The 18,191-nt window shown below is 35.1% G+C and overlaps 1 protein-coding gene across 7 annotated transcripts in view; it reads left to right on the top strand.

Annotated features, from left to right (window-relative positions):
• smad2 (SMAD family member 2) overlaps positions 1-16,428 on the top strand; it is a 63,595-nt gene extending 47,167 nt beyond the window's left edge. For all 7 annotated transcript variants that reach the window (NM_131366.3, NM_001290015.1, XM_087268842.1 and 4 more), the window contains 5 exon segments: positions 1,443-1,496; positions 2,020-2,232; positions 8,293-8,430; positions 8,520-8,664; positions 14,251-16,428. In NM_131366.3, coding sequence (NP_571441.3) covers positions 1,443-1,496; positions 2,020-2,232; positions 8,293-8,430; positions 8,520-8,664; positions 14,251-14,374 — 674 coding nt within the window. In that variant the 3' untranslated portion in view covers positions 14,375-16,428.
• Positions 16,429-18,191: the final 1,763 nt, after the last annotated feature.

Genomic DNA, 18,191 nt, shown 5'->3' with positions numbered 1-18,191 from the left:
GGGACACCAAGTTACAATTTAAGCTACACTAAATATTTTTGTGTTGCACCACTGAATCTATTTTAAACTTAACACTGCATTCCAGCTAAATATTTACAGCAGCCTCCCCCCCTGAATAATGGTAGAAAAGACATGAAGGCAAGATTAGTTTACTTGGAGGACCTCGCGATGATAATAAAAAAATGATCTTCTATATACAACCTTCATATCCTCCCAAATCTCGCATTTGTTTCGTTTTGTGAAAGAGGAGCTTAATTTTCTTTCAAGGAGTGTTTTGTGTTAATTGTATCCATCAATTAAAACGAGAATTTCTTTATGACGGAGTTATTTTCCCTGCTCTTTTCTCTTTCATGTGTTCAAGTTGAATGTTTTGATAACTTCATGTCTATTTTGAGTGCATTCACGGCTTGCGATGCAGGTATGTGCGTCATCTGTTATTAGTGACGGACTAATGTAATGCACTAAAAATGTAACTCATCATTTAATTTTCATAGGACAATTATATTTAGATGCATTAGGAGCAGAATTTTAAAGCAGTTTAATTATTTAAATGCTTCTTATTGGATATTACATCATTCAATGCGACCAGCATGACTTTATGAAGAGCTTACGACCTACTAACTACGGTTTGCCCCAAAAACATGTAGTGCAACTTAAGAGAGAACAAATTCTTTTACAAACAAGCTAATAGTTCGTAAGCCCTTAGTGTTCCACATTCCAGTTTAAGAAAGAACTTGTGTACAGCTGGTGCAACCCTACCTAGGTCAGTTGTTGTCCACTGCACCCGCTGTGATGGATGGACATCTAGCTAGCGTTTTCATTGGAATATTTCAGTTTTGAATCTTACTGGATGTTAAATTAAATACACAATTGTTTTTCAAGGACCAGTGGGGGCCAAGTTGGAGCACTCACTCTGGTCCCCTGGGCACTGCGCTGGTTGGGGAAAAACAATCCATTACAATTGGCTTAAAATTGAGGAGACAAATTCAGGACATTGCAACCTGCAGATCCAGGAAACTTAAAACAACAACAACAAAAAACAATTGTTATTTAGGTGAGGACTAAGCCTATAATTAAGAGACTAAACTTTCAAAAATGTAAAGTTTCATTTCCCATTATTGTTTTAGTTCTTTTGTATTACAAAGCTTTTCTGTTATGAAGCTGATTGTAACAAAACACTTCTGCCTGTTCAGTAGAAGCAGAAAAAAGCAAGCACTGGGTATTTGTTGCTCATTTTGTGCTGAACCTATATAGAACAGTGACCCAAAAATCGAGGTACATACCGAACCAGGACTTTAGTGTACTGTTACACCCCTAAATACAATATATGATGTTTAAACTTATGATGACTCTGAAGATTTACATGTACAAGCACCAAAAATAAAATGTTTTTTTTTTTGCCTTTACATTTGTTAAAGTAAAAAAAAACTTATCTTTGTCAGGTTCTCCTGCAGAACTGTCACCAAGCACACTCTCGCCTGTCAATCATGGCATGGGTAAGACCTATCTAACTGCTTAACCCTATGGACCCTTTTCACAAGCCTGTTATGATGCATTCAACAGCAGAATCTGAAATCCTTTTAAAGTTTTAAATATTTTCTTTTTTTTTTTAACGTATGAGCATTTATGTATGTAATATCATCTTTGCTTTAAGTTACAAAAAAACTTATTGTTCGAGGTGTTTCTAATGCAGCGTCTATGGGACAGGACAGCCAATTTGATGTTATTCTCTCCTCTGGCTCCCATCATCAGTCCCATGCTATTTTTTTCTTTTTTTTCTAAACATCTTTATGACATTGTGGAGTTTTTGCTTATATTGTTTGAGCAAGTAAGATGATAAAAAATGATTTGTTGTAATCCCCAATTTACTGTGCTCTTAAGTTTTCACAACTTCTGCTACTGACATACCCGGAAATGTGAAAAGGGTCTAAAAGGGTTTAATGCTCAAAGTCAATAATAATGGCTATCCACTGTTGAAATGAGTGTGTGATCCCATTTTCTCATTGGCTTTTTTTCCAGACCTGCAGCCAGTGACTTACTCAGAGCCTGCGTTTTGGTGCTCCATAGCTTACTATGAACTTAACCAGCGGGTCGGAGAAACATTCCACGCCTCTCAGCCTTCCCTCACCGTGGACGGCTTCACAGACCCCTCCAATTCAGAGCGATTCTGCCTGGGCTTGCTGTCCAACGTCAACCGCAACGCCACCGTCGAGATGACCCGAAGACATATAGGTATCAAGACCTCTTCTGCTCCTCCCTGCTCTTCAGCTTTCAAAGGGATGCTCAAGCAGAAATGAAAATTGTCCATCTGATATTAAGGGATTTTTTTTTTCCTCCAGATTTTTTAGCTGAAACTATGGTCCTTGTTCGTGTCAAGTCATTAGCATCAGATTGAGAACATATACAGGCATAACAAAATGTATCTTGATGCATCAAGGGCTTATGAATTTAAACAATAGGTCTGGGCTAAAAAACGTTATTTACAGCAATATTATCTTTAATCTACAGTCTCCCCAAATGTGTGCTTAAGACAGTCGCGGGCGCAAGATTCCTGAGAGATAATGACATAAACAAAACGCTCTGAATCTGAGAAGAGATTTTGAAACCGTTGTTCTTTCTTTAGAGTGTTGTGAACACGCCCAAACCATTTCCTGAGGCGGTAGATTAAAGGTAATGATGTTGTCTTTTCTTGCTCGGGCTACTAGTTTGGCTTCAAAAGGCCTCATTGAGTTGTCAGACTGTACACATGTGATGACAGACACACAATAAGGTGAAGTATAATTTGGGTTTTAAGCACTGGTGTCAAACTCAGTTCCTGGAGGGCCACAGTTTAGCTTTAACCCTTATTAAACATACCTGATCAAATTGAGTTATTCAAGCTTGGTGATCTCTGTCCTGCGAAATCGCATCACTTGACTGCTTGAGACCAATCAAGGAGCAAAACATGACCTCTCTGGACAGAAATTTAAAGTACGGAATAATCCCTTGCTTTTTTTAATGTCTAATAATCTTGTTTAATCCCGCCCCTTTTCGCAGCGCAATAAGACAGAATTTCACACACAAACTGTAGTGTGACCGCAGCTTAGTTCCCTGAGGGCCGCAGCCCTGCACAGAGTTTCACACCCCTGGTTTAAAGGGAGAAGTGACCCACAAATGACAAATTGCTATTAAAGGGATGAAAATGAAAGTTCTGTCATTTACTCACTATCCACTTGTTCCAAGCCTGTTTTGAGTTTTTTGTTTAAAAAAAAAAAAAAAAGAAGTTATTTTAAAGAATGTTGGAAATCAAATCTACCATAGCACTTTTGTTTTTTGTTCTATGGATAACTGTAACTATGTTTCCATCCAAAAATGCGAATTAACTATGTGCCAAACCGAATTATAGCATAAAAGATGTGCGAATAAAGCAGCATTTCCATCTAACGAGTCAAAGCAAACAAAATAGTAGTTTCCTGATTAACTTGTGCCAATTATCAACTATAAAAGCTGAATTTGCTGCAGGAGGAGAATCTGCATCAATCTTTTCTTCATCTAATAAATGACTTGCGCCTCAGAAGGCAAGCCTGACACGCAGTGAACACACGGTGGCGTTTGAAGGTGTCAGATGCGGAGCTCAGACACTCTTGATTCTGGAGATCAATAATAATATAATAACACTAGTACTTAAACGGTAAGGCTTTTTGGAATGACCAAAACAATGTTTCCGATGTTTTATAATGTGCTCAGCGTGCTGGTTTATCCATTCACACAAATTTTTCTTATAACAAAATCGCATGACCTTTTTTAATGCGCGTGCCAGAGTTTGTGTGGTAAAAGTGATTCCATCGTACTTTGTGTGCATCTTTTCTTATCGAATAAAAAGTTTTAAAAATGTATGGGCATATGCAAATGCGCATAAAAATAGGTGGATGGAAACATAGCTAATCTCTAAGGTTTTCAAAATTTTTCAGAACAACTCCTCCTGTGTTTAACAGAAAGAAACTCCTTAAGGTTTTGAACCACTTTAGTGAGAAAATGGTTTGTAAACTTTCATTCTTGGGTAAACTATTCCTTTAATTAATGTTAGTGTTTTTTTTTTGTGCTTTTATAGAAAAATAAAATTGACCCAACAGCTAGTAGGTGATGCACTTTTAAATATAGGTAAAGTAATAAAAAATCCTGACAACAAATGTTTTTATTACTTTACCTTCCTGTAATGAGTTAAACCGGTTTTAACAATATAAAGTGCTTCCGGAAAGTATTCACAGCACTTTATATTACAGCCTTATTCCATATGGATAACATTCATTTATTTCCTCAATTCTACACACAAAAACGAAGCCTAAAAAATCACATGTACATAAGCATTCACAGCCTTTGCCGTGAATCTGCAAATTGAGCTCAGCTACATTTTGTTTCCACTGATCATTCTTGAGATGTTTCAGCAGCCTTGGAGTTCACCTGTTGTAAATGAAGTTGATTAAACATGATTTGAAAAGGCATACACCTGTCTATATGAGCTCCTAGGGTTGACCGTGAATGTCAAAGCACTAACAAAGCATGAAGACAAAGAAATTTTCTTTAGATCTCTGAGACAGAATTGTCACAAGGCTGGGGAAGGTTACAGAAAATATTATGCTGCTCTGAGCACAGTGGCCTCTCTCATCCGTAAGTGAAAGATGTTTGGAACCACCAGGACTCTTCCTGAGTGACCAGGGGAGAAGGACCTTAGTCAGGGAGGTGATCAATAACCTGATGGTCATTCTGTCTGAGCTCCAGCATTCTTTTGTGGAGAGAGAAAAACCTTGAAGGAAAACCATCTGTGCAGCAATCCACTAATCAGGCCTGTATGGTAGAGTGGCCATATGGATGCCACTCCCCGCCTGGAAATTGCCAAAAGGCGTCTGAAGGACTCTCAGACCATCAGAAACAAAATTCTTTGCTCTAAGATCTAAAATTGAACTCTTTGTAGTGAATGCCAGGTGTAACAGTTGGAGAAAACCAGGCACCGCTCATCACCAGGCTAACACCATCCCTACAGTGAAGCATGGTGGTGGCAGCATCATGCTGTGGGGATGTTTTTCAGCAGCAGGAACTGGAAGACTAGTCAGGATAGAGGGAAAGATGAAATCAACAATGTACAGAGACATCCTGAATAAAAACCTGCTACAGAATGCTCTTGACTTTAGACTGGGGCGACCGTTCATCTTCCAGCAGGACAATGACCCAAAGCACACTGCCAAAATATATATGGAGTGGCTTCACAACAATTCTGTGAATGTCCTTGAGTGCAGCAGCCAAAGCCCAGACCTAAATCCTATTGAACATCTCTGTTATGATCTAAAAATGACTGTACACAGTCGCTTCCCATCCAACCTGGTAGAGCCTGAGTGAGAAGTACTGCAAAGAGGAATGGGCAAAAATTCTCAAAGACAGGTGTGCCAAGCTTGTGGCATCATATTCAAAAAGACTTGAAGCTGTAATTGCTGCCAAAGGTGCAAAAATCAAAGTATTGAGCAAAGGTTGTGAATACTTAAGTACATGTGAAATTTTTATTTATTTATTTTTTAATAAAATTTGCAAACATTTCGAAAACTTTTTTTTCACGTTCTGGGCTATTGTGTGTAGAATTGAGAAAATAAATTAATCCATTTTGGAATAAGGCTTAACTTAATAGTTTTTGTCTGTTTTATTGATGTAAGTTTAGGTGACTAAAGTTAATTTCGTTAAAAAAAAATGTCTAGCAGGAAAAAGACATTAAGATGTAACAATATTAACTGTTAACTATTAACAATATTAAGCGTTCATGATCAACGTCACATTTGCCGTCTTGCTGATATTCAAGAAAAACTTCAACCAATAATAATTTCCTACTCATTTACTCAAGTGGTTAAACATTGAATTTATTTTCTTTAGAATTTATTGGCATTTACATTTATAGTAGGAACAAAAAAATACTATCGAGGTAGGGCTGCACAATTTAAGCATCGATATCGCAATGTGTACATGCGCAATGGTCACATCACAAAGATATGCAATGTCCAGTCTGAATTATAATTGACCAGAAGCTACAGAATTGTATTTAATCACTGTATTTATATGGAATTTATATGATCTATGCAAAAAAAAAACATTTCATTTTATATATTTTTTTGTCTTGTTTCTAGTCCAAATATCTACATTTCAAACAGTGAAAACAAGATTATTTCACTTACCCAATAGCAGATAATTTCCTTAACACAATAAAAAAAAATCTCTTAATTTTCACTAATTTCTTCTGATGGTGAAAACTAGAATAGTTTTTAATATTTGGGCTAGAAACGCGACAGCGAGAAAATCATTTTATTTTTATTTTTTTTATTTTGATTATTACATTTCTAAGCCTGAATGCTGTTAGACTCTCCATAAAACTGTCAAATAGAGCTATTGAAACTGTATTCATATTGCAATATTTATCTCAGAAAAATAAAATCACAATATCATATTTTTCCAATATTTTTTAGCCCTTTATTGAGGTCAGCAATATTAATAACAACAACACTAACATTTTATAATAAAATATTTGATGCACTGTTCTTTAACTCAAAGCACTACAAGATGTATAACAACAACAAAGTACAACCCAAGCCAGAATTACAAGCTTGCATAAAATCCCAGTAGCAACCCAAAAGTCACACCACAATATGGCATTAAAGAAGCAAAAAGATTACAGACTGCATACATATTACCGTGATAATCATAAATTAAATGCTTTTCAAAAAAGAAAGAAGCTTCTTAAAACAATTCAGAGAAACGGGATTTCTAATAATTGCCTGAATGCATTCCATAATTTAGATGAGCTGTAAAAAAATGCCCTGCCTCATGGTTTTTAACCTACAATGCTTTCCAACCTACACGGATAATATTTGCATTCATCATTTTTCATTACTCTGAATTCTTTTGGTGTCAAGTAATGTTTTAGTAGGGTTTCTTTTTTTGCAAAAGTGCATAGCATGCTTGCTAACATGAGCTCACATATCGCTACAGGAATCAGAATAATGTAATACATGAAAATTTCTTGTTTTAATTTGAGTGAACAGCTATAATTGTGTCTCATGAGAGGAGTGAATTTATTGAAAACGAAATAAGTAAACAAATTGAGGAAGTCTCTGAATGGTTTTGTCTTAATAAATTGTCTTTACATTTGGGTAAAACTGAATTTATTTTATTTGGTTCAGCTGCGAAATTAAGAAAATGTGTCGGGGCAAAGATAAAAGTAGGGGATCAAATTATTACTCCAAAACAGATAGTGAAATACTTAGGTTGCTTTTCAGATAGGAATTTGACAGGTGAAAAGATGGCTGTTATAGTCCATTCAAAAATTTGTTCTAGAATAAAGTTTTTAGCAAGACAGGCAGTGCTACTAGATACCCAAACTCAAAAATTTTAGTTAGTGCATTAGTGCAGCCATACTTTGACTCTGCTGCAGCTTTTTGGTACAGTGGTAGTTCTAAAAAGATGAAAAATAAATTGCAGACAGCCCAAAATAAGTTGTGTAGAATTATTATGAAAGTCCCCTTACTTACACATTTAAATAAGGAACTTAGTCAAAGTAATTTTTTAGAAGTTGAGAAGAAGATTTTAAGATTTTAAAGAAAACGGTCCCAAAATATTTTCTTTATTATTATGTTTTAGTCAGTGAGGTGCACAGTCATTCTACTAGAGCACGCAGCAGGGATATTTACCCATATAGATTCAAGAGTGAATCAGGTAGAAATTCTTTGTGTACGAGCTCTGCTGCTTGGAATATTTTGCCTACCATTTTTAAAGAGATTCAAATGGAGAGTGTTTTTAGAAGGGAAATTAAAAAGTGGTTGTTTTAAAGTTGAAGTTTTTTGTTGTGCCGAGTTGCTGAGCTGTTGATGTTTGCACTCCATTTATGATTTGCTCGTCCATTTTTTTAAGTATATCGAGGACAACAATGGAGATAAGCCTGTGGCTTTTTTGTGTATTTTATCCTAGACAGTTTTTAAAATATGTATGAATTAGTCTAACTATTTTTGGTAAAATTGTCAAATAAAATCAAATCAAATCAAACTTTACTTTTAATAACAAGTAGCAAAGAAGATATGCACTCAATCATTTATTAAATGGTAAAAACAATCATTTAGCCCAAAAGGTTGGTTTTTCTTTTCTCCTGATGTTTATTTAATAAATTGAGTGCGGACTGGTCATTTGAAGAAATTTGGTCACCGCACCAAACTTGATTTTTTGCATTTGATTATACTGTAATTTTAATATATTCATTTTTGCTGGCTGTTTGTTTTGAATCAGGACGAGGAGTCAGGCTGTATTATATTGGTGGGGAAGTGTTTGCTGAATGTCTTAGCGATAGCGCCATCTTTGTTCAGAGCCCGAACTGTAATCAGAGGTATGGCTGGCATCCTGCAACAGTCTGTAAAATCCCCCCAGGTAAGACGTTTGTATGTCACTAGTCTCATTCTTTGGAAGATTGAGATCACATCAGTTCTTTTATGATGTGTTGAAATCTTCTCCCTTAGGCTGTAACCTGAAGATCTTCAACAACCAGGAGTTTGCAGCATTGCTGGCTCAGTCGGTGAACCAGGGGTTCGAGGCTGTTTATCAGTTGACCAGGATGTGCACCATTCGCATGAGTTTTGTCAAAGGCTGGGGAGCAGAGTACAGGTGAGAACTGCCTCTCTAGCTTTGGGTTTATCTAAAAATGCCAATTAGATTTATGCAAAACTGAAATAGTGCTTAAAACATTTTCAGATAAAGCACCGTTACTATCCGATAAGTCAAAGAGAACACTTTATAAACTGGAGCTAAATATCAAAACAAAAAGAGAGAGGCACTGCAGGCATTTTTGTTATGTAATGCATGACTACAAAATGACCTCAAAAGATCAAAACTAAACACGATCAACACTTTTTGGCTTTGGAGGTATAAGATGGCCTTTAAGAGCACAGCCACTCAATATGGTTTTGCAAGGCAATAACACCAAACCACTTTGACAGACTTTATCTAATGTGTTTTAGAATGAACAAAGCAATTAGGATGTTATGCAATGTTGTCAGACTGCTGGTTTGTTCATTTAATGCCATTCCATCAAGCCTAGTTTGTGTCGCATGATTTGTTAAAACAAAGACTTTTTTGATGCACTTGCTGGAATTTATTCAGTTAATCTGTTTGTATCAAGTATTTTTTTTTTCTCATATAAAGATGAGACTCTGTATTTTCAAAATGTATGCGCGTCTTGACGTTTCCGTTAACGAATTTCTATGCTAAATCCCAAAATAAAATAAGTGGATGGAAACCACTTCTGACATTTGCAAAAAAAACTAAATAAATAAATGGTGTGAATGAGTTTATGCGTCTATCAGTACATTTGATATTGTATTTTGTAAAAATAATTCTTATTAGGTCTCAAATTGCATTTTGCATTGAGATCAGAACTCACAATTTCTAAAGTAATATTGAAATGCCTTAAGTAAAACTAAACTTTTACAGATAATTTGAATGTATATTTCATACATCTGCTCTTAATAGATTGTTACTGTATTCAGAAGAAATAAGTTGTTGTGTCATTTATTCACTGGAATCAGTATTTTTGCAAGTGGTAATACCTTTGCTATATATTTCCAACGATCAAATTTAATCATACACATAATTGCAAATTTTTAGATAAACATCATGTCTGTTTAATTTAAGTGTTGAACTGACTTTGCTATGCGTGTTCATATAGCAGCCTCTACTGGACAGATGTGAATCTGCAAGTTAATCCACTTCTAATGTAAAATTATTGTCTAACTTTAAGTTTGATATTTAATGCTCATAACAGTTAAAAACTTTTCAAAGATTTTTTTTTATATTATATTTTATAATTGGTTGGCTACAAATAATAAACAAACTCCAAAGATTTTTTTTTTTGCATAAATCAGATGAAAATAAAAATTAATTGTTACAACTTGCAAGAGTTTTAATTACAAATGAAAGCAATACTGTTCTCCGAACTTGTCATCTACATAAAACTAATTATAATTGAACTGTGCAAAAAAGTGAAATTGACAAAATACAGCCTAAAAACTCTCTTTTAAAAAAGTGTTGCTAAATAAGAATACTGTAAATAAGGCCATCACTTTAACGCACTGTCAAGGCTATATCACTCCTAAAGCGAGTGAGCCAAGGCAAGTTGCGTTTCCACTGTCACTTCTGAGGCCTAATCGGGCCAAAGGGGTTTTCTCGGGGCCAGCAGCCGGCCTTTTACGGCCCGCCAAAGAGGGCCAGCTGAGGCTTCGGGGCGGAGTGAAAGGAGAAGCAGACACTAGTTTTCTGATCGCACAGGAGTACATGCGCCAAACAAACAAATAAATAAATAAGAGAAAGAAAACATCTATCCTTATAGGCTAGGGGTGCTTTTGCTTATGATCGCCCTTAGGTTTCCCTTTTAAATTCAAGGTTTTTGCATAAAATAATGAAGTTTTCATTTATAAGTGACATTCTTTGCTGCGTCCTTCTTGATGTTTCAATAACGAATAATAATCTTTACACCATATTAAAGACACAGCAGGCAGTAAAGGTTTTTGAGAGTTTTTGGCAAGTTTAAAAGGTGTGTTTGTGCACGTTTAGATGCCTGTATGTGAATGTGAGACCAGGCAAAAGAGCGCTCCCCTCACAGCTCTGTTAATGCCGCGAGCAGCTTTTTTTCCTTTCATTTTTTTCTTGGAGATGATACACAATATGAATACAAAAGAAATACATACAACTTAACAAATTTCGTGTCCACTTTTGTAGGCTCAAAACAATAGTCATATCTTTATAAAATAGCCTAAGGTATATTGAAATAATTTAATGAATTACAAATATCGGATGTAACAAAATTGCAATAAATTAATAAACCAATATAAAACAAACAAATGCTAACTATAACAGTTTAGGTATATACAATACATAAATCAAACTGTTTTAAAGTCATATTAAACTTTCATTTTACAAAGGCCCATCTTAAAAACGATTTTAGATATTTTCTAAAAACAATAAACACCGAAGGAGGTTTGAAATATTATTTATAAAGTGTTTGGATATGATGATATTGTTTAAATCAGGCAAACAGAGCATTTTTGGGTGATCGAAAGTAGAAGCAACCTTTTTTTCTAATGTGCGCAGCGTCGCTTTTTTCAAATGCATCGGGGGAAAACTGCAAATACAAAATGTTTTCTGCGTCCTCAAACAAGTGTTTGTTTTTATATGATGAGGGAAAATTTAAAAATAAAATTTTAAATACATGAAGAGCTTTATTAGTGAAAAGCTGCTGATCGCAACGATATATAGGCTATATTTTATTACTTGCTCTTATGTGCTGAAATACTGAACACTTTCCTTAAGATCACATAATAATATGCAACATCTTTAAATAAAGGGGAATTAAGTGTCACCTATTACCTATGAACATATTCACCTATTAAGTGTCATATAGCCTATAAGAAAAAAGTCATATGTTTCAGGGCTCTCTGGAGCATTTGGGCGGAATGTTTGACAGCGTCTATCTAAATGAGGATGTTATAAAATACATTTTCTGCCGAGTTATTAATTGAGAATTTCTGTCGTATTGTATTATGGATGGCTCGCTCCCTGTGCTGGTGAGACCAGCAGTCCAGATGTTCCATGCCAACAGTAGGTCGTTAATAAAAAATATAATAAATGAAAACACACGGCCGTGCGTATAGACATATCATGTACTGCTGTACAGTAACGTGTCATTTCTTTCGGTTGTCTTCATTTTAATGCTCTCGTGATGATGCGATGGTGTGCTTTATCTGCCTGATTCTCGCTAAAGTGGGCAGGTTGTGTGATGTTTGATTCAGGGGATGTTCTGGGGGCGGGGTTTGTTGTGACGCTACTAGCCCGACAGTGGAAAAGCGATGTGATTTCGGCATCACTGCTCAACTATCTAGGCGATGGGCCTGGCCTGGCCCAATAAAAGTCCTGGCTTGCTCTTGCCCGACAGTGGAAATGCGGCTAATCAGAGATTTTTTTTATTATTATTATTTGTTTTAATTTATTTTTTGTTTTTGTTTTTTGCATCGAAAAAATTATTTGAGAAGTGTTTTGACAGTTCAGAGCAATAACTGTAAAAAAAATAAATAAATAAAATGTAGACGTGAAAAAATGTTGAAAAAATATTGACGACGAGCCAGAGGCAAAGCTAAGGAATCAAGCTTCCAACCAAATACTTGTACATCAATATAAATATTGGACTGCCCGATAATCTTTTATACACTTTAGCCTAAATTAGCACAAAAAATATTGCTCTTATAACGGATTGTTGGTGTTTATTGTTGGTCTTCAAAGGGATAGAAAAATCACTTGTATAAACAATAACAAAAACATATAAACAACACGCACATTTTAGAAAGTTTTTTTTTTATTATTGGCAATCAACAGGACCCAAAATATGCAAACCATAAATTACTATTTAACATGCGGGAAATATGGTGCATTTAAAAGATAAACACAGCAAGATTTCTAAATACCAACAGGATGTTTAACACATCCCATCCCTGCACTATATAAAATAATTTGCACAATAAACCTGGCAGTATTATACAATTAACTGATGTTTATATGATATAGGCCTATCAGCTGCTGAAACATCGCTTGTATATTGTTTAGCATTTTTTGCCTTTTAATTTGGTTTATTCCATGATTCATTGGTTTATTCCTTAATATCTGCCAAAAAATATTTTTTACCTTTATTTTAATGTTTAGTAGGAATTTTCAAATAAAAAGCTAATGGTAAATGGTGTATTTAAAACTCAGTGGATTAACTCAATAACATGCTCAAACTCCATGTCAGAAATGTCCTTTAATGTGGACATAGGAAAACAGTAGTTTTGTCTTGCTAATAATTATTTCAGACTCATAAAAAGAATTACTGCTTGATAACAATCACCTGTAATTTCCTCATCATTGCTAGGCATCAGCAAACTAATAATAATAAAGCCTGATAAAACCCTCACTTTACCGAATAAACAGTGATCCATCAGATCCTGTCGGTCAGAAAGTATAGTTTACTGCAGAACTCCTTTTATCTTGGTAAAATAACACCGGTATCGAATAATAAGACTTCAGTCTCCTTCCCAAGCTCTGACGGTCTGCTTAGAATATGTCAATCATAACTGTCAATAATAATGACACTCAGTGTTTTTATAGGATTAAATTACTGGCTAAATGCATACCATTTACAACAAAGGAAGATCTGCACCTATATCAGCCTGATAACCAGTGCCTTGACCAATTGACTATAATCATCTTTCGGAAAATTTTATTACAAATGTAACTTAATTTTTTATTTGGGCTCAAGTCTCATTCATTAACACGGAGAAGGCGGGCTTTATGACTTAAACTGCAGCCAGCCCCCAGGGGGAGATCTTATGGGTAGGAGAATCACTCAAAAGCAGGTGCGTCACACTTGGTTTAGAGCTACCATTCAAGTAAAAGGGAAAATACAAGATGCTGTCATTTCAGCCACAAATAAAGGGGATAATATAAGACAGAATGTGGCGGACAGTTGAGAGTCCCTATGCTGGATTTACCTCTCCACTGCTGTTGTTTGGTGCATGTCTGTCCAGTTACGTACTGCCCATGTACAAATTGTGGAAATTCAGTCCTTTGCTCTGTCAACGCCGCCACCATCTATTATAATGTCTGTAGGTTCGGCCAGTCTCTGTTTTGGATTCGTTTACGTACGTAAATGTGTAAAGTATTACAAGCAATGTATCAAAATGCCACTGATTTCCTGAAATAGACTTTGCATTTTGGATTAATCCAGAGCAGCTCTTTGAAAAGGAGAAAAACTCTCCTTCCTCTCTATGTAGTATTGGATGAACACAATATGTGGCCTATTCCTCTTTCTTTTTGTACTTTGGAGAAGAGAGGTGAACAAGGCATCGCTGCTTGAATTGGCTTTGAAATCTTTTGTGTTTTTTCAGAGTTGAATTAATATGCATCGTACTCAGTGTGCAAGGTTTTTTTTATGTGACGAATTTTTCAGATATGAATACGAAAAACGCATACAAAAATTTCTGACTGCAGTGTGCAAAGACTTTTACTGTTGCGCAGCATGAGTGACCCATAATGTGAGGCATATGTGCCATAAATTTGCCTCAAAATCGTGTGAAGAAAAAAGGGTGCTTGAAAATACTAGTGTGGAAAGGACCTCGTCAGAAACCGTAATGCAACCTCTGACTCTTGTTGTATTTGTTTTTGCAGACGGCAGACAGTGACGAGCACCCCCTGCTGGATCGAGCTGCATCTGAACGGGCCCCTCCAGTGGCTGGACAAGGTTCTGACCCAGATGGGCTCTCCCTCCGTACGCTGCTCCAGTATGTCCTAAACCCAGCTCTCTGTCCTCTGCCCACCCCAAAACAATCACATCAAGCGACAACTCGAAGAACAACAGACTTACGATGCCCCCCTCGCTCCTTTCTCTTTCATAGTACTCGTGAGCCTTTCTTCTATCCTCTTCTCTATCCTCTCGACACTGATGTTCGGACCCGAACGCAGCACTTGCTGTCTCATCAGCTTCATGCACCTTTGATTCTCTCTTGTTTTCTTTCATAAACCCTCAATATTAAATGTATTAGTAGTAGAATTTGAAATGTATATTGGTTTTTATTTGATTTTTACGGTTTTCGAGAAGGAGGGAAGGTGCGTATGTTGTGTGGAAGTTCAAGAAGGCAGTACATGACTTCACACACACGTGTAGCAGTAAGGCTTTCTCCCCCCCGATGAAGTAAATACTCTGATACGAACGACGCCGGTGCTCCCAATCCGCTCGTTCAAGGAGGTTACTTTTTCTGGCAAAAAGTTACGTTCTTTTTTTTTTTATACACGTTATAATTGTGTAGATTGACGCGGTAAGACTTAATCATGGTTTTCAATTTTCTTCAGCAATGCCAAAAGATACATTTTATTTTGCTTTATTTTTTATTTTGAACCATTTCTTCCCCCAAACCACTATATATATATATATATATATATATATATATATATATATATATATATATATATATATATATATATATATATATATATATATATATAAATAAAAGAATGTTGCCTTTGATTTGAGGTATGCTGCTGTAAGACATGCTTCTTTTATTCGAACTGATAGGAATGTTTAACGCGAAACGTTTAATTCGATCCTTCGGAATTAGCTATTTATTCACTGGGTGAAATCTCCGCTAGCTGTGGAGTGTTTTCGGAGTCTGGCTTCCTCAGAAAGTGGCTTTTAAGGATGAACGAAATTTCTTATTTTCTCGCGCAATCCAAATCTTTCAACAAAATATAATAAACAAACAAATCCAAGTATTTAAGCTTTAAGTGTTAATAAACTAGGTTATCCTTCACACAATTACAAGATTGTTTTTCCCTTTATCTTTCTTTTAGCTACTTTTTGTATTTTCATGTATTTTTATATATAAATATATTTAAGATCTTTAAAGCTCTCTTCCTTTTTATTAGAATTGAATATTTTTTTAGATCATGCCCTCTTTTTAAAGGAACATGGCTTCATAATGAAATGTCCTATCATACGAAAATCATTATTTAGCATGAAATTTTTATAAGCGCAAATATCTTTTTGCTCCTCTTCCTCCGCTTTTTTCACGGTTACCGTTTCGCCCTGATCTCGATCCCTCTGAAATGCATCTGATTTTCTTTTTTTAAGTTGCTTCGTTCACAATACTGTATAACCTACCTCCCCTTAAAAGTACAGTTACCAAAAGGGGAAATTCAGCCTACGGTAACATTGCGGGTTCTATTTGTTTGCAATTGGGGAAAAAAAAAATCGAAAAAAAGACTTCCAAACAGGTTGCTTTTACAGGGAGAACTGTGCAACTTTAGTGTGCGTGCTCGTTGTACAACTTTTACTAATGACTGTGATATAGCTGTCTGTTATTCTTTACTTGTTGTGGCAGTGACCAGGCGTTGCAAATATTCATTCCCTTCTTTCCACCTTTGTCTCCGTATTTTCCTTCATCCATCTTTACTACTCTTGCGATTGTACTTTAAGTGCATCTAGAAAAAAAAAAGCTGACAGATGTTGTGGCCCATTTTTAAAGCCGATAAGTGGCCAATAAGACACTGGGAACTTTCTGTTTGCCATTATTTTTTTTTTGACTGAGTGTGGAAAGAAAACCAAATAGAACTGAAAGTGGACCAGACATATATGCATATAAATGTGTATATATAATTTTATTTTACTTTTTTTTTCTGTTATTTTTTTCTCCTTTTTTTTTTTTGCAAAGCATTTAACAGTTGGTGAGCTTGTTTTACCATTAGAGAGATGTATTGGTAGGACGTGAACTTCAGGCGATAAGCTTTTCAGGCGTGTTGCATATGCAGACTTCATAAATACACTAATAAAAGTTTTAATTCTCATGTTAATGCCTGTCTTTCTCTCTTTTTTTTTTTCTTGTTTTGTACAAATCCTATCAAAATGGTGTGTATGTGGGTTTCTCGTGAAAGCTTGTCTCCACCATGGAATAATAAAAAAAGTCATTTTTATTTTGTGGGCTTTTCTTGAAATTGCTTGTTTTGAATCTTGCCATTTTTAAATCGATGTAAACTCTATATTTGAGTGTAAATTCTGAGGAACAAACTCATGCGTAATTGTAAACCCCAAACTTAGTCAGTTGAGGATGAAAAAAAAATTATGGAAAAGTCTCAGTATTGTCTTCTTATATAAAATCTTGCAATTCTGATTTCTTGGGTAGAATCAGAAATGTGAATGTGGAAAAGTTGTTGAAAACCGGCTTTAATGGATAAATTAATTCAAATTATATATGCTTTTTTTCAGACCTCTATACTAAAAGTACATTAATAAGACCATTTAGTGGGGCAAAATGGCATGTTGTGAAAATTATGCCTCTAATGTTGCAGGCCTATAGCCAGTGTTGTGAAAGGGTTGGTTCTTTTTTTCTTAAAAAGTGGTCCAATTATTTTGGAGATTTAAATGATTTCATTGACATTTAGTCATTATTGACATCACTATTTTTAGCTGGATTAGCTTGTCAGGTGGTCATCATGACCACACTTTTTGATGATTGAGAACATTGATTTTAAACTCAATTCCTCGAGGGCTGCACCTCTGCACAGTTGTCCTCCGACACTAATCAAACACAGCTGATGCATCTAATCACGGTTGATTTTTGTATTTGTATTTGTGTTTTTATTTATTTATTTGTTTATTTATTTATTTATTTACTTATTTTTGGATCAGCCATGTTTGATTGGGTTACAGAACAACTGTGCAGTGCCTTCCAGGAATTGATTTTGAGAACTATGATTTTAAATGAAAATTTATTGAAGATATTTTTTTTAAATACAACTTTATTACAACATATATCATTAGAAAAAAACATAATAATGTAGATCTTCAGAATTTTTCTAGACTCTATTGTAAAAAAAAAAAAAAGTATATTTGAAAGTTCATGGATAACAACAATAGCAAAATAGTTTTCAAATTAATTTTAATATGGGCTGCTTTTGGTGCTTCACACCTTTTTACTAGTCATTTTTTTGTTTTTTTTTTGTTTCAAGAATAAGCTCCAAGATTTACAGTACAAGTTACTTGTAAAATATTTAGTCTATTTAACAACAGTAAAGTAGGTCAGTAGTAACAGATGACATCACTTATGACGGATTTTGTTTTCTTGCACAGCTGGATGATGACTTATGAAAAGTAATTGTTTGCATTGGCCAAAACTAAATGTTTGAAGTCACACCGAAGCAATAACTAATAAAAGGATTCTGCTTCTCTTTTTCGATTACTTATTTTCACAATTTATGATGGCATAGCAGTCAAAATAGGACAAATGAGCTCATGTTTGTATAGGACAAATTCTGGACGTTTGTCAGTAAGGGATAACGAATGTCCCCCTTGACTCCCTGGGTACGAGCCTGTGTGGGTCAGTCATCATTTTTATAAGAGTTTATATTTCAACATTTGTTTTACAAGCATCAAATGTGGGTCCAGATTTCTGTGTTTAAATATGCTGAATGATCATTTATAGCCCAAACAAGGATTTATTTTTATGTGTGAGTGTGTATATTAACAATTAACCTAACTACATTGTACAGTACACATTGTGAAATGTGGATATGTGATGTACAGAACTGTAAACTTTCATTGTATGACATGTTTGTGG

The sequence above is a fragment of the Danio rerio genome, chromosome 10, assembly GCF_052040795.2.
Source record: "Danio rerio strain M-AB ecotype USA chromosome 10, GRCz13ab, whole genome shotgun sequence".
In the NCBI taxonomy this organism is placed as follows: Eukaryota; Metazoa; Chordata; class Actinopteri; order Cypriniformes; family Danionidae; genus Danio; species Danio rerio.
This window is presented reverse-complemented; position numbering and strand designations above follow the sequence as displayed.